At 41.5% G+C, this 25948-nt stretch overlaps 1 protein-coding gene across 4 annotated transcripts in view; it reads left to right on the forward strand.

Moving 5' to 3' along the window:
* The first annotated feature begins 329 nt into the window (after window positions 1-329).
* SON (SON DNA binding protein) overlaps window positions 330-25948 on the forward strand; it is a 37522-nt gene continuing 11903 nt past the window's right edge. For 3 of the 4 annotated variants that reach the window (XM_026040385.1, XM_026040382.1, XM_026040386.1), the window contains exons 1-8: window positions 330-348; window positions 1135-1301; window positions 3683-13882; window positions 16176-16333; window positions 17409-17549; window positions 18944-19132; window positions 23522-23632; window positions 23974-24090. In XM_026040385.1, the coding sequence (XP_025896170.1) occupies window positions 3922-13882; window positions 16176-16333; window positions 17409-17549; window positions 18944-19132; window positions 23522-23632; window positions 23974-24090 (10677 nt within the window). In that variant the 5' untranslated portion in view covers window positions 330-348; window positions 1135-1301; window positions 3683-3921. The remainder of the gene's footprint in view (window positions 349-1134; window positions 1302-3682; window positions 13883-16175; window positions 16334-17408; window positions 17550-18943; window positions 19133-23521; window positions 23633-23973; window positions 24091-25948) is intronic. The other variant, XM_026040384.1, reaches the window with a different exon arrangement.

The raw sequence follows: 25948 nt of genomic DNA on the forward strand, positions 1-25948 counted from the left end.
AACCAGAGCTCGGCGCTCTATGGCTTTGGCCCAGCGCTAGGGCGGCCGCGTCCCGCCCTTCCCCCCCCGCGCTCTGACGTCATTCCGCCGTGCCGGGCAGCCAATGGGCAGGGGGCACGGGGGAGCACGTCAGCGCGGCGCTCGCGGCCTCCCGCTGCGGCGGTGCCTTGTGGGATAGCGGAGGCCTTCGCGCCTGGGCAGGAAGGGAAGCGGAGCGTGGAGGGGGGGAGGGCGGCGCGCCCGGTGCGCCGGGGCTGTCATGGCGACTAATATCGAGGAGATCCTCCGCTCCTTTGTGGTTAGCAAGTTCCGGGAGATGCAGGAAGAGCAGGAGCAGCAGCACGGCGGGTAACGAGCCTGCCCGGCGTGGCGGGGAGCGCTCGGGCGGCGCGTCCGGGCCCAGGCCCGGGCCTAGGCCTAGGCCTAGCGCGCCGCGATGGGAGGGCCGTGATCGGGGGCTGGGCCGCGGGCCCCGCGCAGCGGGGACGGGACGGGGCCCCTGCGGATCGCSTCGCCGTAAACATGGCGGGGCCCGGGGGCTCGCGCCCTTGCGGCCGCCTTGAGCGAAAACACGGCGGGGGGGGGTGGAAGGGAAGGGAAGGGGGGAGGGACGGGCGGACGCGCGCGGCTTCTCGCCCCGTTTCTACGCACAGGTTTCCCGTTTTTGCGCCTTGTTTTAAGAGTGAGCGCCTGTTTTGCACGGTAGTTTTGCAGGAACTCTTATGCCTAAGCTTGCCCGCCCTCCCACTTTTTTTTTTTTTTTTTTTTTTTTTTTTTCCTTCCACGTAGCTTTGCCGTCTAAAGCGGGTAAAAGTGTCCTAAGAGGGTTGCGTGTTAGGCGTTGGTTTTGTGAATTTAGGAAATTGAGGAGTCTCCACGTGTTTTTATGTAAAGCATGGGGATTTACTCACAAAGATGCTCGCATCCCTTCTGTCCGCTTTTCAGTCATCTCTAACTATTGTGAGTAAGCGAAACAGCAGGTAGATGTTTAACCAAAGCTATGACTTATTCAGAAGGGTCTTTTTTTTTTTTCTTTCTTTTTTTTGACGATAATGTAGTAAATGTTTATGCATTTTAAAATAAGGAAGAGAAGCTCAAAATCRCCTGTATTATGTTGATATTTTTCTTGGTTAGTGGAAAGGTAGAAGGCCAACCCAATGGTGACACAATCCCAGCTGAGCAAGCCAATCCTTCAGATGACACTGGTGCTGGTGCTGGGAGTCGTCAGAATGATCAGATAGTGCAGAAAATAGAGGAAGTGCTCTCTGGAGCCCTTGATACAGAGCTGCAGTGCAAATCAGGTAAATGAAAACACTTTTGGAAAAATATGTTCTTACTTCAGAAGATTGTCACAGTTCTTAACACCTAATCATTTTTACAGAGAAGAAAAAATACTTTTCAGTACTGTTTCGCTCACTGAGCTTCATCTGAAAAGTTGTGTATTTACTGTAATGTTAAGTTTTTTTTTTTCTGTTTAATGTGTTTTGAGTAATCCAAAAATTGAAACTGATTGGTATACAAAAATGTTAYTTGGCATGTAAAAAGCTACTCTCTCTCTTGTCTGTTAGTTACAGTAATGCTAACGCATATACACAGTACTTGTACACAAGTTGTTGCTTCTTGGTACATTATGTTAAAGACTGTTTTATGCTTCATTTTATATCAACTTTATTGCTTCAGTATGGAACTTTTAATTACAAAGTCTGTACTGATGCAGGTAGAAACTTTATTTGTAGTGAAGTTTTTGATTGGTTTGTAAGTTTAGTAATTTAAAAAACATCTATTAGAACTCAAAATTGTATACTTAATTCTTTTTCTATTTTTGACAAAGTGAGGTGATCTGTTGTTTCTTTTTGATAGTGAATAATGCCCATGCTTTTAAACTACAGGTATTCACATCAAAGTCTTTCAAAGGTAGTGAAAGATGCATGTAATGTTCTTATAGTGTCCTATRCCTAATTTTCATGCCAAAATTTCCATGTGAATATAATTTCTTATGGGGCTATTGTCTTCGGTAAAAATCTTTAATCAGTAGAGACAGCAAAATGAAGCCTAATTATTGTTTTTTTTTTTGAAATTCAGAATTTGTATACTTGGTAAGTATAGTTCCAGAGTGATTTTGTAAAATGTAGAATAGAAGATTGTGACAGGAATCGTTTAGTTCAAAGACTGTCTTTTCAAGTTTTAGAGATTACTTTTATGCACAGTGACTTGTTTATTCTTAGTATTTCCAGCACTGTTCCTTCAGTTATGTTATRTAAGAAGCACTGTCCATTTTTTTTGTGTGCTCTTGTATCTTAGAAGAGTGAGACAAGTAATATGACAGTAAATGTGACATGTTAGTGTGGTAATAAATAACCCTGGCGTATGATATATATTGCTTCTGTTCATATCTAGAAAGGAGTTATGTTGCTGTTAGACAAAGTTAGGGATTATTTGAAGTTACTGTGTGTAGAAAAGGTCATGTGACTCATTCCTTTTTATAGCATTCAAGGGAATGTTGATGGGAACACTTCTTAAGGTTGTTCATTATGTAAAGCTTTGTGTGTTTTAAAACTAACCAAAATATGGAGGTGTTTATGAAATCTTAGTCATGTTTATGTACAAGTATTGCATTTACCAACTTTTTTTTTTTTAAAGTCTGTGGTATTTATTCATATATTACACTTCCTAGTCACAGCCAGATTATAACTGGAGAATCCACATGACTCTAATCCCCATGACTCTGCTGGCCAGTGTAAATGATTATAGTGATGGCGGCAGACAAGCAGTCTTGAACATAGAGTGTTTAGTCATGATTCTAGTATACTGTTATAATAGAAGTGCCTTTTTCATGAAAACGTGGTACTAGATGCAAAGAAGAAGGTTGCAGAGTCAAGGGGTATAGAAATAAAAAATAAAAAAAACCCAAACAACAACAACAACAAAAAAACCCTAACCTTAGTCATTGTTTTCCCACCCAACAGTTGCCTGTAGTCACCTGAAGTCACTGAGTACTTTTTTGTTTGATGCAGAGGCTCTTTAGGTGCTTATAGTTTTGCAGTTGTTCATGGCAAACAGAGACTGAGCAGCCGGTTGCTTGCCATCCCTTAAAGCCAGCTCGAGATCAGGGAAGTAGGTACCGTTTCCCCAGATATGTCTGGAAAACTTCATCAGTAAGTGAGGAACTTCAAAATTCAGATCATTCCTGACACACATGGAGATAAGACTTCTTAAAGCATAGTAGGAGGTCATGGTACTGCTGATCACATTCTCTGCAGTAGACCTACCGGTTAGGTGATTTCTCCGAGAGATGGGAGATCTATTTTCACTTGCATTTGCATCTTGATACAGTTTGAAAGCGTATCTTAAGTTTTCCAGTAGAATGTACGACCCACTTGAATGTAGATGAAAATATATCCAAGTACATCTTGGAAGGAATTGTGTTCCCACTGAAACTGCCACTGACCTGATGGACCTGATTAACTTTTTGAAAGCAATTTTTTTTCCCCCCTCCTCAAAATGATTACTGGAGGAAAGGATAAGAGGGCAAAATATGGGTTGTTATAGTTTGGTAAACAAGATACAGGTTTCAAATTAGATTTTCTTTTTGTACCTCTTTCCATTGTTTGATTACTACTTTAAACTATATTTTAAAGGCTCTCCTAGCAACATTTACAAGGAAAATTTCATTTTCTTCTAGATGTAGACAAAGGTACTGTGAAAAGTAGTTCTAAGTCTACAAAAAGAAGTTCTGCTGATGGAGTTGGAGATGAAATTCCTAGGAAAAAATCAAAAAAGAACAAGAAGCACAAAAGCAAGAAGAAGAAGAAAAAGAAGAAGAAAAGGAAGAAAGAGAAGAAGCATAAAAAACAGGCAAAAGAGTCAAAACAGACTGCACGTCATGGAGAACATGCAGGCTTACAGCCTGCAACTCAGTTGATGCCAGACAATTCAGGCTCCAAACTGAGTATACAGCATGGAGGAGCTGGAGATTCAAATCTGGCTGCTCACGTGCAGCCAGAAGGACTCTCTTTAAAACCAAGTGAGGAGCCTGATAGACAAGCTTTAGGACTTGCCTCTCATGTGAGAGAAGATTCTCAGCCACCTAAGGGAGATCTTGGAAGTGAGAAGGGGAATTTATGTGCAGCAGATCCTCAGTTTAATTTAGCAAGCAACATATCTGATATCCAAGAACATACTACTATAACTGAAACTAAAATTTGCACTAGACAAGAACAAACTAARGAGTCTCATGAAAGTATTTATCCTGTACCTGTCAGTGGAAAAGATGGACTTCATGTTGATACTGGAATTGATACATTATCTAACATCCCATCTGGAGCTGCCCATAAAACTGAACTTCAGAAAGTTCCCGAAGTAACTTCAGAAGCAGTAGAAGCACTAAAAGCTTCGGAGGGTATTCTGCAGACTAAAGGCACCACGGAAGCTTGTRGTACAACTCTCGACTGTGAGCCCATGGAAGTGTTGAAGTACCCAGAAGCAGCTCTAAAATCCGTGATGCAGATGGGAGCAAAGGAGTTGGAAACARACTCAGAGTCCGTGTCTTTAGCAAATGATTTGACAACAATTCCTAAACCTGTAGATCAGGCAGATACAAAAAYTGTGAAGTTTGCTCACACGTCTGTGACCATGGAAGAAGTAAAAATTCCAGAAGCAACTGAAGAATCTGTGCTTACAGGAAATGTGRAAAGCACAGAAAGATCTTTGGAAGTAGGGAGCATGACAGGAACTCTGGAGCCAGCCCTAAAGCCCCCAGCTGTAGCTGATGACTTGAGAATGGCACAGCACAGCCCTATGGGGAGTGGGAATGTCTTTCAAACAGCCCTGGAACCTGTGGCTGTGATGGGGAGCATGGAAGGCAAGGAAGCAGACCCATGTGTGGCTTTGCAGCATTCTTCTAAGATACCTGTAGCAACGACTTTAACCCAGGTGGAAGTGAAAAGTGCCAAAATACCCGTAGGACTAGGGTCTGTAGCAGAGGTTAAAGATGTGGAACCARCCAGAGGCTCTGTACAGACAGAAACTGTGAAAGCTTTGGAAACAGTTGTGGAACCTGTGGGTATGAGAGGAGCAAAAGATGTCAAAGCAATTCAAGAACGTATGGAAGCTGAAGTTACCAAAGGTCTAGAAGGAACCTGTGCTTCTGCAACAGTATTAAATGCTTCAGAAGTGGCTTTCGAGCCTAAAATGACAGAAACAAGAGCTTTAAATACAACCCAGGCATTTGCAGTTCCAGTAGAAGTAAAAGATTTGAATGTAGCTCAAGAATCTCTACACATTGGAGGTATGAAAAAAATGCAAGAGGCTAATAATTTGGAAACAAATTTACAAGCTGCAACTGTGACAGAATTAAAAGCAACAGTGAGCCAAGAGCGTCAGCAAACTGAAGCTTCAGGAGCAGCCCTAAAATATATGGCTACAGAGGTGAAAGGCTTCAAAGCAACTTCAGAACYTTCAGCTTTAGGAATGCAGATGGCAGAGGGTTGTAAAGGTCCACAAGCAACTGTGGAAGTTGTGACAATAGCAGGAATAAAAGCTACAGAAACAAATCAAGCTGCTTTGCAAWGGGAAAATAATGCTTCAAAATTTCCAGAAACACCTCTAAAGCCTCCGACCATAACAGAGGCAAAATGTTTAGAGGGAACTTCATTATTGAGACAAGCAGAGGAGCCGAGACGATCGAGATCAGAGAGTGAGTCGAGTGTCAAAGGTTTGGGAGTAGCTCTAGATCATACTGCAGGAGTAGAAGTGGCCTCAGGTGCTGCTTCCCCAGCTGTGAAAATTGGAGATGAAAAACATCTGGAGACAAGTTCCCTGAGAACAACCGTACTACCTGCAGGGGAGACAGAAGGGAAAGATTCAGAAGCAATGCTCGACAGAACCAGAGCAGGGGTGAAAACATCTCCATTGCATCTGCAGATGGAAGCTGCGAAAGATTTAGAGTCTCTGCACATGGCAAAGACAAAAGCTGTGGAAGCCGTGTTTCAGCCTGTGCCCCTTGTAGGGGCAGAGCGTCCAGGAGAAAAGGCAAGTTTGGAAGCCAAAACTGGCACCCAGGGTTTGGAAGCAAGCCCAGGACATCCGTCCCTAACAAGTTCAGAAAGAACTCCTGAACCTGTGCTTGCACTGACAGAAGTGACACATTTGAAAGCTGTATCAGAGACAGAACCAAAACATGTGAAAAGAGTTGTAGAACCTCTTTGTACAAGCAAAGCTGAGAGTTTGGTTGTTCCACAGTCTGACATCATGACAGACAGAGCGTTGAAGGTAACCTCACAAACTGAGCTAACAACTCCGAGAACAATCTTAGAACCTGGGGTGCCYGGAGAAATAAAACCTGAAGTTGCTCCCGGAGATACGAACAAAGCTAAGGTGACGAACAAAGAAGCAGCACTGGAACCTGTGCAAACAGGGATGGTGAAAACTTTGGAAAATAATTCAAAATCTCTGCATGTGGAGGAGTTGGGAACAACTGCAACTGTGAGTTGTTCAGAAGCAATAGTATCTTTACCCGGAGTGCAAGAAAAAAATGTGGCATCAGAAGTAGAGACAGAAGTGAGAAACTTGGGAGGAACTTCAGAAACTAATATTTCAACAGATGCAGGAAATCRGGGGCCTGCTGTAGAGTACGTAATGACAACAAAGAGGACAGGTATAAAAAAAGTTGAGTCTTCATATATGGTGAGTTTCAAAGATTTGGAAGAAATTTCAGGAACTGAGAAAGCAGTGAAAGATGCAGAGGCAGCATCAGAAGCTAGAGAAATTAGTTCTTTGGAAAGCAGGAAAGAAGCTGCAGTGCCAGAAAGGAAAGATTCTGAGAGAATTATGGAATCTGAGGAATGCCTGCATAGTCAAGATTTGGAAACTTCTCAAAAATCAGAAGAGGTAAAGGTGGTGAATGTTTTAGAAGATACTCCAGAAACATTTACCGTAGCAAAACCGGATTCAGAAGCTGTTTCAAAGTCCTTGCACGCTGAGAAGACAGAGCATCCACAAGTAGTTCCAGAAGAGACTCCAGGAATCTCGAGTCCTGCTGAAATGACATCTTCTGAAACAGTTCCAAAAACACATGATGTGAAAGATATGGAAACAGTGCTAGAACCCGAAGTAGCAGCAAAAGTGCAGTATCCAAAAGTCACAGACTATCAGCAAACGGAGGCCGTGAAAATTCCGGAACAAACCCAGCAATGTGAGACACAGGCCGAGAAGAAAGATACAGAACAAATTGTACCATCTGAGCCTGTAACGGAAGTAAAGGCAAGTCAGACTACTGCAGTTTCTGTGGCAGGTGCAGAAGCAGCTTTGCATGCACCAGGTGAAAAAGACGCGACGGCAACTCCGGAATCTGAAATGACTGGAAACCTAAAACACTCGGCACCTGGTCCATCTGAGGTGACAGCAGCAAAAGATCTGGAAGCTGCTCCGTTACATGATGCTGCTGTAGAGCTGAAAGATTCAGAAGCAGCTGCAGGGACAGAGACTGAGACGGAGACAAGAGATTTGGAAGCATCGGAGACTATTACAGAAGGAGGTCGAGAGCTGGAGGCAGGAGARTTAGAAGAAACTCCAGATGATGAGGCTGTAAAAGAATCATCACAGGCAGAAGAAACAAGAGATTCAGAGACATCTGATGTGCAGCCTGATGTGGCAGCACGAATGAGAGAGACTCTAATGAGGCTTGAGAAAGTTTTTGAAAAAAGCCACAGAAGTGATAAAAAGCATGACTCAAAGAAACAAAAAAGGAGTCGCTCTAAGTCTCATTCCAGGTCTAAGAAGAGGAAAAAAAAATCAAGGTCAAGTTCTACTTCCAGGCGCTTGACCTCTAAAAGAGCACGTTCTAGGAGCAGAAACTACTCAGTTTCGAGAAAGAAGCATTCCAAATCTAGATCCCGGTCTGTGGAGAAGAGAGAGAGAAGAGTGTCCTCCCGGAGGTCCAGGCGTAGACGGTCCAAGTCCTCAGACCAGTACAGGTCCAAATCCAGATCAGTGGAAAAGAGCAGACTGTCCTCTGGGAGGTCCAGGCGTAGACGTTCCAGGTCTTCTGATCGCTACAGGTCCAAATCCAGATCAGTGGAAAAGAGCAGACTGTCCTCCCGAAGGTCCCGACGCAGACGTTCCAGGTCTTCAGACCGCTACAGGTCTAAATCCAGATCAGTGGAAAAAACACTCTCCTCCCGGAGGTCCAGGCGCAGACGTTCCAGGTCCTCTGATCGCTACAGGTCTAAATCCAGATCGGTGGAAAAGAGCAGACTGTCCTCCCGGAGGTCCAGGCGCAGACATTCGCGATCTTCTGACCGCTACAGATCTAAATCTAGATCAGTAGAAAAAACACTGTCTTCCCGAAGGTCTGGGCGCAGACGTTCCAGGTCCTCTGATCGCTACAGGTCTAAATCCAGATCRGTGGAAAAAACACTGTCCTCCCGAAGGTCCAGGCGCAGACGTTCGAGGTCTTCTGACCGCTACAGATCCAAATCGAGGTCAGCAGAAAAGAGGCTGTCATCTTGGAGGACTCGACGCAGACGTTCTAGGTCCTCTGACCGTTCRAAATCTAGATCCAGGTCTTCAGAAAAGAGAGGGGCCAAGGAATATTCCTGGAGGTTCAGAAACAGGTCCCTCTCCTCTGATCGTTCAAAATCTAGGTCYAGATCTGCTGAAAAGAGAAGTAGGAAGGCATCTCTGCGGAGGTCTAAACGTCAACGCTCAAAGTCTTCTGACCGTTACAAGTCTAGATCCAGATCAGTAGAAAAAAGAGAGCGTAAGCAATCGCGCAAGTCTAAACGTCAGCGCTCAAAGTCCTCTGATGGCTACAAGTCTAGATCTAAATCAGTGGAAAAAAAGAAGGAGTCTTCTCGAAAGAAGCGTCGCCGCTCAAAGTCTTCTGACCGTTACAAGTCTAGATCAAAGTCTGTTGAAAAAAAGCGCAAGGAATCTTCAAAGAAATCTAAACGGAAGCGCTCAAAGTCCTCTGACAGTGTTAAGTCAAGGTCCAAATCTGTGGAAAGAAGAGAAAGCAAACTATCTTCAGCAAAGTGTAGCAGTAAGCATACTGAGTCTTCTGAACATCAAGAGACAAGAAGCAAATCTCCTGGAGGAGTATATGGTCCTGAACTTCCTTCAGCATCTGAAGGCAGCTCCTCCAAACCGTCTGATGGTCCTGTGTCAGTAACTTCATCTACTGAAAAAGTAAATGGTCCAGAGCTGCCGTTGGCATCTGAAAGTGGACTTCCCAAAACTTCAGATGGCCATGAGACAACATCCTCATCTGTTGAAAAAACAGAGGATCTGCAGCCTTCTGTGATGTCTGAACTTGAAAACTCCAAAACCGYAGATGACCAGGAGTTGAGACCTCTGCCTGCAGAAAAAGAACAGGTTTCMGCGCTTTCTATGACAACTGAAAATGGATGTTCTGCTCTTGGTGACCATGAGACTGAATCTAGGGCAACTGAAAAAGAAATGGCTCTGGAACCTTCRCCGCTACCTGAACTTCTGTGTTCCACACCCAAATCAACATCCTCATCTGGTGGGGATCCAAAGCCATTGATACCAGACTTTCAGCTTTCCGCATCCCCCGATAATGAGTTGAGGTCTACACCTCTACACAAAAAAATACAAGGTCCAGAGCTTCTTGGATGCTCTGTATCTTCTGATGGTTGCAACTTGACTTCCGTGTCCTTGGGAACAACAGAGCTTCAGGGGTCTTCTCTAATGTCCGGAAGCGTGGTCTCTGGCTTTACTGATGGCCGTGAATTGAGACCTGCCCCTGTTAGGAAATTTTTGAGGCTGTCTAAAACTGGATCTACTAAACTGCCTGATGGCCCTGTGTCTGCCCTGGTTTCTGACAGTAGATACTTCAGGTCTCTTGATAGACGTGAAGGTTCGTTGGTTTTGGCAAGTGCGTCCTTCAAGTCATCTGAGGGAAATGAATGGAGATCCCTGTCTGCTGAAAAAGTAAAGGCTCTGGATGCTTCTGTATCATATGAACATGTTCCTGTTAAGGTCTCRGATGATCTCATGTCATCTTCCTCTCTTTCAAAAGTAGAGGAGGCTGTGACAGCTGTAGGGGAAAGCAACAAGCCTTCTGAAGTTTGTGAATCCAGATCATCTCTTCAGAAAGATCTGGGCAGTCTGGAATCTTCACAGGTACCTGGCATTGTSTGCTCTGAATCTTCTGAAATCCGTGAATCTCTCTTACCTGAAAAAACAGAGAGTACAGAATCTTCTTCAGTGCCCAAAGAGGGATTTCCTGTATGCCATGATGGCAGTGAGTCAAAACACAATTTTTCTGAGAAACTGGAAGGTGCAGACCTGTCAGTGGCGTCTGAACTTAGTTCTGTATTGGCAGAAGGCCATGAATCGAGATCCGCTGCACTTGATAAGTTAGAGACACAAAAGCCTCCACTGGCAAGTGAATCCTCTGAATCTGCTGTTGTTGACACAGTAAGCCCACTTAATGAAAAATCAGAGTCTCAGGTGACTTCTCTGACATCTGAAGGTGGGCATTTTCCCTTGCCTGATAGTCATGAGTTGAGACCTATCCCTACTGAAAATGCAGAGGAGCAGAAGTCATATTTGGCCTCTGAGCTTGGATCCACTGTATCACCCGATGGCTACAAGTCGAGATCTGCCTCTGAAGAAACACAGGTGCAAGAGCCATCTCTGGTGTTGGAAAGGAGATGKTCTGTTTCCTCTGATGGTCGTGAGTTGACATCCATACCTGCAGAGAGAGATGAGGTGCAGAAACCTTCTCAAAGGTCTGAAAATGAGTGCGCAATGTCCCAGGATACCCAGGTGTTGAGATCAACTCCTGTTGAAAAAGTAGAAGAGATGGGATCTAGCTGTCCTGAAAAAGTCGAAATGCGGGAACCGTGCATAATRCCTGACAGTGAATGTGCTGTGTCTGCTGAAGATCAGGAATTGACACCTTCTGTTGCTGAAAAGACAGAGCTACGGGAGTGTTCTTCACTGCCTGAAAGTGAATACAGCCCTGAGGGTCAGGAGTTGCAAGCCAGCTCTGCTGAGAAAGTAGAGGTACAGGAACCTGTGACATCTGTCAGTGATTCTGCTGTGTTCCCTGAAGGCCAGGAATTGCAATCTACCCTTGTGGACAAAGCAGAGGTGCAGGAGCCTCCTGTGATATCTGACAGTGAACGTGCTGCATCCCCTGAAGATCAGGATTTGCTGTCTACCCCTGCTGAAAAAACAGAGGTGCAGGAATGTTCTCTGCTGTCTGAAAATGAGTATGTTTTATCCCCTGAAGGCCGTGATTTGACCTCGAGCCCTATTGAAAAAGAAGAATCAGAGGAACCTTCTGAAACATCGGAAAGTGAAAGTTCAGTGTCCTCTGATAGCCAGGAGTTGCAGTCTACTCCTGTTGAAAAAACAGAGGTGCAGGARCTGTCTCTGATGTCTGAAGGTGAATGTGAAATGTCTCCTGAAGGTCAGGAAAAAGCTATGTCCCCTGAAGGCTATGAATCAAGACTGCCCCACGATGAGAAGGTAGAGGACAGGGATTCTTCTCTGACATCTGAAAATGATCATTCGTCTTTTGAGGGTCAGGAGTTAAGTTTCACCCCTGTTCAGAAATCAGACACACGTGAGCGTTCTCTGACACCTGAAAGTGAACGTTCAGCGTCCCCTAATGACCAGGAGTTGAGATCCCCTCTTGCTGAAAAAGTAGGTGATGTGGAATCTTCTTTGACATTAAATGATCGATCTTCCGTGTCTCCTGATGGCAGTGACCTGAAATCCATCCCTGTTGAAAAAGTGGAGGATGGGATGCCTTCTTCAATGCCTGAAAGTGAATGCTTTATGTCCCCCGATGGCTACAGTGTGAAATCTGCTCCTGGTGAAGAAATTGGGGATCTAGAGCCCTCTTTGGTATCTGAACGTAGACATTCCACATCCTCTGATCACGATGGCCGCGAGCTGAAATCTCCCTTGGAAGAAGAGTGTCGAGAGTCCTCTTTGACTTCTGAACATAGAAGATCCGTGTCTCCTGATGATCATGACCAGAAATCTACCGTAGATGAAGATGCAGAAGATAGGGAGCCCTCTTTAGCATCTGAACATAGACGTTCCTCATCCCCTGATGAGCATGATTCAAGATCTTCCATTGGTGAGGAAGCAGAGGACCAGGAGGCAACTTTGACAGTTGAACGTAGGCACTCTGTTTCTTCTGATGGTCAAGAGTCGGCATCTTCTGCTGGTGAAGAAATAGAGGATGTGGAGCCTTCCTTGACAGCTGAACGTAGACATTCCACATCCTCTGATGAGCATGAGTCAAGGTCTACTGCTGGCGAAGAGGTTGAGGATGTGGAGCCGTCTTTGACAACAGAGCGCAGACACTCAACGTCCTCTGATGACCAGGAGTCAAGGTCTAGTGCTGGTGAAGATGCAGAGGATGCAGAGCCTTCTTTGACAGCAGAACAAGAACGCTCTCCATCTCCTGATGGGCGTGAATCGAGATCTACCGCTGGTGAAGAAGGAGAGGATGCAGAGGATGCAGAACCTTCCTTGACAGCTGAACAAAGAGACTCAACGTCCTCTGATGAGCAAGACTCAAGGTCTACCACTGGTGAGGAAGCAGAGGATGGAGAGCCCTCTTTGACAGCTGAACGAAGAGACTCCACGTCCTCTGATGAGCAGGAGTCAAGATCTACCACTGGTGAAGAAGGTGAGGATGCAGAGCCCTCTTTGACAGCTGAACATAGACACTCCACATCCCCTGATGGAGGTGAATCAAGGTCTACTGCTGGTGAAGAAGTAGAGGACATGGAGACCTCCCTGACAGCTGAACGTGGACACTCCACATCTTCTGATGAACATGAGTCCTCCACTGGTGAGGAGGCAGAGGATGCGGAGGATGCAGAGCCCTCTTTGACAGCTGAACAGGACACATCTCTTGAAAAATTGGAAGGACAGGATAGTAGGCGTTCTGAGTCTTCCGAACGCGAGAGATCTAGATCCAAATCTGCTGAAAAAGCATCTGACAAAGAGTCTTCACGAAGATCTAGAAGCAGACGCTCAAAATCTCTTACTGAGCAAAAGAGTCGATCCACATCTCTTGAAAAAACAGAAGACAAAGAATCCTCACGGAGATCTCGACACAGACGCTCCAGGTCCACTGCTCGTCAAAAGAGTAAATCCACATCTGTTGAAAAAACTGTAGACAAAGAATCTTCACGAAGATCTAGACATAGACGCTCCAGGTCCACAGGTCACCAAAGGAGTCGATCGACCTCTGTGGAAAAAACTGCAGACAAAGAGTCTTCACGGAGATCGAGACGTAGACGCTCCAGGTCCACTGCTCGCCAAAGGAGTCTGTCCAAGTCCGTTGATAAAACAGCTGACAAAGAGTCTTCGCGGAGGTCTAGGAGCAGACGCTCCAGGTCGTCTCAACGTAGATCCCAGAGGTATGATACCGACTCTCGCTCTAGACGGAATCGCTCCCGATCAGTAACACGCAGAAGAACGTCAAGATCAAAATCCAATCGTCGCTCTCGATCTAGCTCGCTCTCTCGTTCAAGGCACAGGAGGAGGAGTAGGTCGAGATCGGCATCGAGAAGGCGGCGTTCTTTATCGAGAGATAGACGTAGAAGATCTCAGAGAAATAGATCGAGATCTACTGATAGAAGAAGGAGAAGATCAGATTCGAGAGATCGTAGAATATCGCTCAGGTTACGTAGCAGGAGTCGAACGCCTATTCGTCAAAGGCGATCACGGTCGAGAGGAAGAAGGCGCAGCTCTAGCAGGTCACCAATTCGACTACGGCGATCAAGATCTTCAGGGAGAAGAAGATACAGCCGATCACCCGATCGTCGAAGGTCCAGATCATCTGAAAGGTTCTCAAGCAGATCGCCCAAGCGTCTTACAGACTTGGGTAAGCGATGATTTTTCTTCACGGGTAGTATTGATTGGCTAAAACACAGCTCTAGCACCCTTCTGTAGCATTCCCAAGGAATAGCTTGAATGGGCTTTAGGCAGTGGCTTTCACTAAGACAACTTTTATGTCGAAACTCAATCAGTTCTTACTATTTGGATGAAAATTGCATTTAAAGCAGAGATCTGGCTTGGTTTTAAAGCCTCTAGACAAAGGTAGTCTGCTGTAGTCTTGAAGAATAGTCTTCATTGTTATGTTTAAAAAGARCGCAGATAGTTGCTGTAAGAAAGTTAGGTATTAGTAGTTGGTCTTTAGTGGGAACAACCTGCATATGAAAGAGCATGAAAAGCCAGCAGAGGGGTTTCTTAAATTTGTTGTTAGCTCTAATACTTGTTTCTATGTTTCCTACGTTGTCTTGCCTCTTTTCATCAGATCTTTTTTTTTTTTTCTGAAAACTTTGCTATGTGAAGAGGTGTGTTTGTTGTTGCCTTGTTAGAAGTGAATCAAAGGTCATATAGGCAATGCTCCACGTTTTTATGGGCTTGAAAAGGGTCTGCTTTTTATTCCCATGTACCATTGAATCTTGAGGTGAGCTTTCCTAGCTAGCTGATTTCTAGGATGGTTTAATACAGCTTCACTGTGTCAATAACTGTCCTTCAGGGATTTTTAGGCTGAGATTTATATTCAGGCAAGGCTTCATGATGCCTGACATGTGCCAAATGCTGGAGAGCTTATGGGAATGAACATTAGATCCAGACTTTCCAGCTCTCATTCTTCTGCTACAGAGGAATGTGGAGTATTCCAAAGCTGCTGAAGATAGGACCRTAAACTGGCAACGTGGACAGTATTCTTTAGATACCTGCTTTGTGACTGGGGAGTCTCGGGGAGGGGAGTGGTTAGAGAGAAGTAGCTAGATAACCCAAAGTTCCATTTTATTAAATTGCATTTGTGATATTTCTTAAGAAAACCACAAAGCTTTAGTTTCGGATTCTTTTCTGAAGGGAAACCATACTGACTACAGAGAAAATGGATATTCCTTGATTTCTTTTGCTTTTGGACAAATAAGTAAATTTGGTCACAAGTTATGAAAAACTCTTAATATATGCCCAACATACAGTAAATTAACTGTTATTTTTCTGTCTCCTCTGCCCAGTTTAGAATGTATTTGTCTTTGTTTCTTATGGTGTGTGCTTCATTTTCTGCTTTGCCTTAGGCTTTGCTGTCATCATGGGTATGTCATTTATGGCTCTTTCCATTAGGATAGGTTTATGCTGAGAAATTAAGGGCAGGGATGGTTGTTTCTGAAAAAAATCCCAGCCTAGCAGATCTGGAAAGGAAAGGGAAAATCCAAATTAATTGCATCTGTCTGCTGTGCCTGGAGTAAGAAGAACTTTGGGTTTTCTTTGTTATTAAGTTTTATAAGGAGAAATGAGGTTCCTGTTCTGAGAGTTGAGCCTCTCGTGTATAATATGGGACTGGGCTGCCTTTTGTGGAGCTTGGGTTCTGTTTCTTTCAATTCCCTCATGAAGTTACCATGGAAGCTCCTCTGGCAGAAGTATTTCTCTGCGGGACATGGTAATGAATAGGCAGCTTTGAATCTGCCTTTGGTCATACAGCACATTATAGGCGCATACCTTTCTTTGGGATTTTTGTAAGGCTGTGTGCATGCCGCGATAGTAGTTCATGTACAAATTGAGATCAGACAAGAACCCACTAAACATGCTTACCTTCTATTCCATTTTTGTGCTGTGGTCACCTGTGTTGTTTTTTTTTCTTGGTAAAGCAAAATGTTCTGTTATTAACATTTTTGTGTGTAATTGTATTTTCACAGTGCTTATGTCTGTGTTTTTTGTTGCTTGGTTATAAGTGTACTCCAGGCAGGGGACATCCTCATGGCCTTTGAACACTCTTAGAGATAGCTAAGATGGGGACTTTGGAATTTGAAGTTGTGTGACTAATTCATTATTTCTAAAATTAGAATAAGTCTGCAAAGTAAAATAGGCATCAAGAGCAGCAAATAGAACTTTTGAGACTTTGGAGATTTTAAGTTCTGAAATTYGGGCTTCTGCGCTTGGTGTTTAAATATACAGTTTCATTTCTTTGCTGGGTAGGTCCCCTCAATTTTTATTAAAAAGAAATTTTAGGAGTTTTCACAGATTGTGAAAATCCATAGTGCGGGTAAAATCTTGTGGTTTTAGTCTTGTTTAGTCTTCTGTAAGTGCTAATTTAATATTAAACCAGAGTCTGTTGAAAAACAAAAATAAAATCATGATTTTTCTTAAAAATTTTTTAGACAAGGCCCAGCTACTTGAAATAGCCAAAGCTAATGCAGCTGCCATGTGTGCTAAGTCTGGCGTTCCCTTACCACCAAGCCTGATGCCCATGTTATCTCAAAAGAAAGATGACAAGTCCAATAAGTCATCAAGAGATACTCTAAAGGAGCTCACTGAGGTAAGTGAGAACAATATTTTCAAATTAAACTTGAAAATAAGCTGTTTTTTTTTTATTTCCTAGTCAATCTGTAATTCTGTGAGCTTTGTTTGGACCCTTATTCTCTCTGTATTGAAAAATGTCATGAAAACATATTTTTAATTCCATGAAAATGTATGAATTCTAGTTCTTAGGCTTTTTAGAATTTTAATTCTCTTTGAATTTTGTTAGAATTGGTCGTTGTCCCTGCAGATGTCAATTAGCTTTGTGGAGAAAGAGTCTAGATTAGTATTCTAGGTTGGATTAATCTTCTTAAATTTATTTCAGACTGACTCAGTTACAGTTGCTACTGGTAAACAAATGGGGTGGGTCAGCATAACCAGTGAAGTGTTCTTCATCATAAAAGTCCACCAGGCCAGATTTTTTTTTTTTCCTTCYGGAAATTCTCCTGCTTTGTTTGCAGTGCCCTCATAGCACCTAAATGTTTTTAGGGCAAACCTCTGTTGTATAGAAAATGGYGATGTCTTGTTTACTTGGCTAGCCTCATAAAATGCTTCAGAGGACATCTTAAGTCTGTGGAGCTGACTGAATACTTAAATACCAATGGAAACAATTAGAAACTATTTTTAATTGTTGGGTTTATATATCTAGTTGTTTTTGTGAATTTATAGGCCGGTGTTTACACCGTGGTCCCTCTCAGGCTACAGTGAGCTTGTGATGGGGATGCCAAAYAACCAGTTAATTCTTACTGTGAAGCGTTTGCAGCCTTAAACCCTGCTCTGCAGCGAGCACTGCATAGCACAGTTTGACAGCACAGTTTATCTGAGAACTTACATGCTTGTGAAATCAGCTGCAGCATGAGTGCCTAAATATGCAAGCTAGACAGACTTCGCTAGGTGTTTCATATGGTAGAGGTCTAACAAGTCTATAACGTTATAGATACTTATATAGAGTGTATTTATAGAAGATTTTCTGAGATTATACCTTTTGGGGCACCTTAGTTAAAAATAAATGTTGTTAAAATGTTCTTTTTATCCGTTTTTGATGTACACTTTACTGAGAGCTGTGTACCCCCTTCTCCTTCTTTTAATTCCAGAAATGCAAAAAGATTGCTCAAAGTACAGATGACGTGATAGTGAATAAACCTCATGTTTCTGACGAAGAGGAGGAGGAACGTCCTTTCTATAATCATCCCTTTAAGCTCAATGAACCAAAACCCATTTTTTTCAATTTAAGTGTGAGTATTTCTGTAATTTGCAATATTAATATTTTTAAATTCTGTCAAAAACTGTGTAAGTACTTTTACGGAAGTTAAACAATGATTTGTCATCTTGATGAAATTACAGTAGAATGCTGTTAATTTTGGTAACTTAAAATATTCTTGCTACTATAGGAAACTTAATCTGCAGCATWTGAAATTGTGGTTAAGTTTCCGTAGATGGATTAAAATTGTTTTGAATTATATCTTCTTGTACGTGTTGAAAAGGTGCAAGAACATAACAAAAACRTAACAAAACATGAACATAAGAAAGAGAATGACTTTTGCTTCACACTCTCATTGCAAAAATGTTAGTATGAATTTGCAAATAGCAACTGAAAGGTTGTGTTGATATTTTCTGGGTTATGAGAAGCATATTAAAAAAATAAAACTAGGGAGCTTTCCTTCAAATATATCTGATATTTGCATGTTTTGAAGCATAGATTAGATTTTTTCTAGGCGAGTATTTTGGTCAATTCTATGCAGTTGTTTTTGTGCTTTTGGAAGACTCTCTGGATTTTGTATAAAGCATTACTTTATACCAAGTGAAAATAATAAATGGTATTTATATCCACATATGTATGCATATATAAATAAAYGTCACTTGTGGCATATGCAAAATAATCACTAACAAGTTACAAGATAAAAACAGGTTTATACTTTGTACTGTATGATGAAATTCAAAAAAAGGCTTCCATACAGGTTCTTTAGTGGGTATGGGCTCTTCTGCCTTTGCTCTATAGATGAGACCCTCTTGACGTCTTCCTTTCTGTTCTTTTTGGATTACGTTCCCATCTGTGCCTCTCTGATATTAGAGGCTTCCCAAGATCTTGAGTTGTCTTGGGTTCTGTTTGCTTCTTGCCAGAAGAGACTTGCCAGGCAGTCTCTTGAACTTGATTTAAGTTGTGGTTAAGTGTGTGGTTTTTATCACATGTGGATATGAGAACCAAATTTTTGTTTACAGACTTAGAGGGGGCGGAGGGAAGACTGCATTACAAAATGCACTTGTGTCAGATAAGGTCTTTCCTTTCCCTATGATGAGATGGAAAGTGAGAGGGAGATTACTTGCAGGGATGAAGTTTTGCTTATTTTGTCTGCTAAGGCTGATTGGAGAGATTTCAACATCTGGCTGTTCTTTTGTGACACTGTAGTTTGTTGCTCTTGCACATTTTTTGGGCTATGCAAAAGCTAGACAATTAAAACAATCTGTTTAAAATRCTTTCAGATTGATGCCAGTTAGGAAAGATGACTCTTTTGTGAAAACTCACCACCACATGTATGCAATCAGTTGCTTCTCAAAAACATGTTAATGAATATTTTGCAGTTTCAATTCTTAATTTTTCCTTTTTTTTTTTTCTTTTTCTCTCTTTAAGACTCCAAGTATAAAGCCAGCACCACCACCACAACCAAAAAATCAGGTCAGCCTGTCAAAGGAGTTCCCTGTCTCGTCTGGGTCTCAGCATAGGAAAAAAGAAGTAGATAGTGTCTATGGAGAATGGGTACCAGTTGAAAAAGGCAAAGAAGATGGCAAGGATGATGTTTTCCCCAAACCAGCCATTGAGGTAAGGAAGGACAGGAGAGCATATACCATAAGAAAAAAAAAGGTGTTACCTGCTCAATCTGGTGCCAAGTTGAAGCCTGTGAAAAAAAAGAAACGCGTGTGTAGGTAGTGTCTGACGTTTTTAATAAGCTATTTATCTGAACTGCTGCAGTCCTTGAATTTGCTCACAATGTTAGTGTGAGTAATGATGAAAGCAACCTGTACTGATAGCGTGTGCTTTTGTCAACTAGTCATTTCTTTGTGTCGATAGAATTTATAAGCTTTTGCTTGGAGATCAAAAGAAACAAACTTCTTGTCAAGTTGTTTTTTGCAACGATTAATACCCCAAGACTTCGATAATAATTGAAAGAGTTAATTGAAATTGTCCTACCAATGTTAGAGCARTAATATTGAATTGAAATGTAATCCGTTTAAAAATAGATGGAAAGTAATTTTGAAAACTGCCGTTTCATCTGGATGTATCTACTCACTTTTAAGTTTTCAGTCACATTTGCTCATACAGTTGTCTTCTACCGACCCTTTTAAAAGAAAGTCTAATTGTATACAAAATAGACTGGAGGAGAAAAAAGGAAATGTTTTACCTCTTGAGATGTCTTCAAAATATTTTGTGGGCTTTTCTCTAATGAAATTAATATTTAAGATGGAGATGTTACTTTTTTTTTTTCAAGTTGATGTCACCTCATTTCATCTGAAGAATTGTTCTCATATCTTTCAAAACAAATAAAAAAAAAGAAAGCTTTGGCTTCAATGAAATGATGAAATCATTTTTCAACCTTGGTGCATTTTGTCTTTCAGTAATATTTTAAGATTGTATGCTTTACTCCCCGAAGCACAGACGATATTTCCTCTGTGGCTTTTGTAGCACCAAAGGCGCAGTGGCCGAGTTTAACTCATTGGAGAGAGATGTTTTTATGTTATACCTCAAAGGTAGAGTTTGAGGGCCAGGCACCAAACTTGCTGCAGTCTCCTTGTGGATGCAAACTTGTCTGGCTGGTCTTTGGCAAGAGCCAGTATGAGCCAAGCATTCTTTAAATGTCATTGCAGACCATAATTCCCAATTTATGAGTGTGTGTGTGTAAATATATATAAATATATAAATATATATATACAAAGTTGAGAATATAGAAACTTTTTATACTAACATTTGGCCATGTTTTTACCAGGTGGTAAAAAGTCTTGTCCTTCAAATGGTTAATGATTTGCTCATAGTGCAGGCAAGCTCTGTAGATGTCTGCCTCCAGGTTGCCAGAGACACTAGGCCTGGTTCTTTGACAAACAGGTTAGGTAAGCACTGATAGCTTGTGTATTGGGTGTATAGAAGAGGCCTTACAAATTGATGTTGGAATAAATATATTCAACATATAGCTTTCTTTGTGTCGCTTGTATCTTTATAAATGATTGTAAACATGTTGTCTGTTTTTACATTTTGTAAATAAATATTTTTATTTGCATTTACCTTAACTTGGTTTGTGTTAAGGGTGATTTCGAGGGTTGTTAGCTGACAGCAGAGCATACTGTCCCCCGGGGTGTGGCAATCCATAACCTTGCAATACAGGAGTATTCTCGTAGTGACAGAATCCCTGTATGCTGCTCCAGGGAGTCTGAAGGGTAACAGGGGGCTTCTCTGCTTAATTTTATAACCGCATTTTACATCGGTTATGGGGACCTTTGGGGAAGAAATTGAGCAAACGTAAGTGAGGTAAGCTCCCTAGCAGGGTAGTGGGGGAGCGTGCTTGGATCCTCAGGAAGTTTGACATGTTTTACCTCCATCCATTTCATGTGATTGCAAACTTGGAAATCTAGTTGTGATCATTCAGATGGAAGTCTGTATTGACATTAAAAAGTCATGCATAATTGCTTTGGTGGTGATTTGTTTTTCTTCGGGTCACACAATTATGTAGAAAACAAGAGGTCTAAAGTGGCCCTGTTAACTTAGCACTGATGGTTTTACGAGAATATTATACTATTACCATAGCTACCTGTGATGGTAGCAGAAGGAGGAAAAACTCATGCCTGTCAGTGATCTAGCATGTCTCTAGAAGCCAGGGAAACCTATGAGGAAGGGGCTGTATTTGAAAATCTGAAAGTACTGAATTAAAAAGTATTCACATTTAGAATATCTAGCAGTAACTCTCATATAGAGAAGCCTGCTTGACCTAAAAATGCAGTAAATGCATTTATGTATCAGTGGACCTACAAAGTGTGTCAAAGAACGCCTGCTTTCTATTGTCAGATCCTTCTTGCTTCTATGCTTGTGCTTCATTTCTGTGGGGARAACATTGTTAAAACTCAGGATCAGAAAGGCAGAGCTCTGGAAGGGAACAGCACGCTCACCGTGAACTCTYTTACCTGCTTCCATAATAACACCTTTTCATACTTCAAGTGGACATTTTTTTTTCCAAGATCGAAAGCTGCCATCGAGCGTCTTGACATAAAACAAAGCCGTGCTGGTTTCCAGCATGGTGCCTGGCCATGTGTGGGGACAGTGTGTGGGAGTTCTAACTAACCAGGGTATCTGCTAATAGGCCCCAGTCCGGTAAAGCACTTAAGTACACATGTATGTTTTAAGTATGTGAGTGGTCCCAAAGTGGTTTCAGTGGACTACTTGCATGCCTATGTGTATTGCTGGATTGAAGCTTTTGGTGAGTAGAAATAACTTTTATCTATCTCCTGAACCAGTTTCACAAACAACACACTACAAAAGTAATATGAATTATTCTAACTGGGTGAGGGGGACWTGTAACACAAGAATGTGTGTATTGTAAACAGACATTCCTTTATATATGTTACTGTCACGTTAGGCGACTATTAAACTTTTAAAAGTTCTTTTAATTGTGCTTGTGCCTTGTTTATAATCTGCATTTTCATCAACTGGGACACTAAATTAACATTGAAGTCAGCTTGATAAAAAWGACTGATTATGAGTGTTTTGGCCAATGCAAGATGCCTCAGCAACCTGGTACAGACTCATCATCCTGGAGAAAATCCCTTTCTGTAAAACACCTTGTCTGAAGCAGTTAAAGTTTTCTTTTTTTGTCTTTTCTCATCCATAAATGTTAAGATTTGATAGCTACAGTATAAAGAATATCAACTTTGTTTTATGTAACTGTAGATATTCTTGTCTCTCTTTTACCAACTTTCCATATTTACAAAGTTCCTGAGCTATCTTCTGTGRCAGTAAATTTGAGCATTAACTGTATTTTGTGTTTAGGAGGGGCAGATTGAAATTAGTTGCAGTTTCTTCTGCTGGCCCTTCGTTCTAATGTAACGTGAGAGCATAAGGTTATGAGATGGTCGCTAACCAACGATAGGAGTCTTGTAATACAAAGTTAAAAAAAAAAAAAAAAAAAAAGAAATGTATTTTAGAACACTTAAGAAGGATAACGTTACACAGTAATACTCAACTTATATGCCTCTTGCTTTTTAGATTTTTTTTCCTGTGCATTGACTAGTCCTAGYCCTTTCAGTCGCCTTCACGTGCTCGTGTTCAAATAAGTAATCTGAACAGTATTCTTTTTCTGCCGTAGAAATAGGATGATCCATAAAATGCACATCAGTTAGAGGCACAAGTAATTTTAYATGATCTGTAAACTAGCCATAATTAGTTACACCTTCCTTTTTTTTTTTTGACTACTTTTGCACAAGAAGCAAAAGTTTGCATTGAGYTCTTGTTTTTCCATACATTCACTGAAGTAGTTCTGATTAGCTTAGAATCAATTTAAAYGTGGGAGATGATTGCCTTTTTCCCATTAAGCATCATTCTAATTCAGCACAAATGTAAAGTTCTTTCCAAACCAGTTAATTTTCTGACTTTACAGTCTCGTTCTACTGTTTTTTTCCAGAGTCTCTTTTAGTCTAAAGGCCTTTTAAGCACCAGTTTATGGTATGCATGTGATTCTTAGTGTAATTTTTCTAAAATGTGTTACTTCAAATTCTAGTTTGAATAACCAGTAGAATGCACAAGTGAATAGCTTTTTAAGAAGTTCTTTTGCTTAAATTTTGTTATCTAAGTTATATTTAAATCTGTTGGGTCCATTGAACTGTGATATGCTCCTTTACTTAAGTATTACAAAGCAAAACTTTTTGTGACCAAAACCTTTGTTCTTTGAAAATACATTATCTGATATTTTATCTGTACATTAGGTACAAATTTAGCAGGGTTCTGTACTTCAGGTTTTCTCTTTTGGGAGAAATCCCAGATTGTATATATTTGATACAAAGTCTTAAGGATTTTTTTTTAAAATTACCTATTAACGTTTCCAACCAACGTTTCAATGTGTAAATCAACATTCTAGAATTTGTAGCATTTAATCTGCAACAGCTTTTTCCAGTTGTGAATGGGTATTATTGTAGTGTGATATATTTTTAAAAACAATCTTTTTCTTCCTAGGGTGTGGACATAACCACAGCTATGAATGATCGAGCAGTGGCTCAGAAAAGGCTTAATGAGAATTCATTTGATTTAGAGGCCATGTGCATGTTAAATCGTGCACAGGAACAGGTATGTTGTGCTTTTTAATCATCATTTTCATTAACTTAAACTTTTTTTCCCTAAAACAGATGATTTTCTTAAATTTTTTGTAAGTTCTTGGAAGCTCAGTTTAAGGACAAACACTTAAAAAAAAATCTTTAACTTGCACTTAGTATTACTAATTTGGGAGTGGACCATGAGCCCTACCTTAGGGTTAACATGGTTTACTTTTCTGAGCATCTGTTTACAAATGAGTGTTAATGGGCATAGCAGGTGAGAGATCAAATGGGCATTACTGAGAAACAACAGAGATTTAAGAAAAAGAACGTGCAAATTTTGATTTTGGTCTTGCAATGATACTTGTTTTGTAGATCGACGCCTGGGCTCAGTCCAACTCCATACCTGGCCAGTTCACAGGAAGTACTGGAGCACAGATATTGTCCTCCGAGGAGTTGTCCAACAGTGGTCCCCAAGCATGGATTAGAAAGGTAGAAGTTACACAGACGTATTTGTGCAAATATCTTGTATTGAATGCGAGTGAAAATACTGGAAAACACAGAAAATGTGCCTTAAACATTGATAACCTATGGCAACACGCATGTCAAAATCAGTGTCTTTGTTCAATTTAGATACTTGCTGCTGCTGTGTTCATTTTGTTGTGTGTTAAGGTGTTGATCATGGTATTTCAAATTTCTGCTACCTAGTGTACCAAAGTAAGACGTGCGTCTGGTATATGAGTAAGTTTGGTTTGTACATATTGTTATCTTACACTGAAGTGACATTCACGATATTGGTTGCAGTGGTAGGTCCATCATGACGTTTACAGGATCGAGGACAGATGAGGCAAGGTTTGGTCCTTGAAGTCATTGAAGTCAATGATCTTTTGGTGTTGGCTTCAATGAACCAGACCCTCAACTGCTGTTCTGTTTGACTTGGTTCTGTCCAATTGCTGCTTTGCTTCTGTTGGCATCACCAGTGTTTTCTGGGAGCCAAGTAKTTCGAGTAGTAAAACAGGAGTTGCAGTTGGGTGAGTAAGTTTAATGTCATTATGCACTGAAATAGTTAACCTCTTACTGAAGAGTAATTCGGGCTTTCTATTGGGGTGCGATGCGTCATACATACATGCCTTTTTTATAAKTTTAATAATTCATACATCATCTTTGAAAATGAATGTGAACTGGTTCTCCTCAAGAAGTAGAACTGAGGAATTCAAGCAAAGCCATCTTTTAGGCAAAAGAATAATGAGTTACAGCGATTGTTCTTGCAAATAATGGAGTTGAGGACAAGCTGTACTAGCTTTCGCTTCCAGAATCCAGTGTTAGGACCGCCCTCAAAGCCAGCAGGTTAGATTTGAGACTTAAGTAGATTTTTTTTCACAAAATACCGTGTAAACTGAACAGAAGCCTGGGATTATGACATCCTAAAATGAGAAATATATATTCCAAGATGAACTAATTGTTCTTCCACTTTATTTTCAAGATCCAAGTCACTTGCTAGATGGAAACCTTATGGGCATTTTTCAGTATTAATACTGAACATAGAATGTATTTCTATTATAAAGTGTGATTTTAACAATAACTTYTGAATTTGCAAAAAAGTTGTTGGCTCCAATTGGTTACAGTGATTGTCTTTGGCAGAGAAACTTAGAAATGAAAATTGCTCGGGGAGATGGATTGGTGTGAAAAGGAGAACTTTTCTGCCAAGATGCTTGTGAAAGAGATGAGCAAACTCTGCTCCAGGGTCTGGGGCTTCTCCCTTTCTGCATTCCTCAAGTGGTTCCAAAGACAAAGGAATGGGAGAGTGTCCCTATCATCATCATCTCTTTCCCAAGCCCYCCCTTCTCATCCAGTTTTCCATCCCTGAGGTTCTCTGGTCTCCTGTGTCTTGCAGCAACAGGACCATCTGCTAACAAAATAACGCTGAGTGGAGAAGGCAAGTGTGTTTTCCCTCAGTGTTTCAACTTCAACCTTTATTGTGATCTGCTCCSCTAAAGTGCTTTACTTTAGGGAGAAAACTGAGAGAAGAAACTGTTGTCTGACTTGTGAACATGACTGTTGTGAGGAATGGAAGTGTGGCTGAGCATTCTGATGAATCGAGAAATGAGAGTGAGCCAGTAGAAGCACTTCCACCCTTTCCATAGCTCTAAATCCATAATGGTTTGCAGTGGTAGATGTCCTCCCTGGCAAGCATCCTGTGGTTTTTCAGAGAGGAGGCTGCTACTGTAAACACCAGAAGAGTTGTTGGGTGAAGACGACGAGGGCAGAGTCCTCTTTCCTGCATTCCTCAGCTTGACTTCTTTTGCCCTTCCAGGTTCCATATTCGCACGCACATTGCCATCAAACTCAT

Source organism: Nothoprocta perdicaria, unplaced genomic scaffold (assembly GCF_003342845.1).
Source record: "Nothoprocta perdicaria isolate Ctin4 unplaced genomic scaffold, notPer1 scaffold_254, whole genome shotgun sequence".
Lineage (NCBI taxonomy): Eukaryota > Metazoa > Chordata > Aves > Tinamiformes > Tinamidae > Nothoprocta > Nothoprocta perdicaria.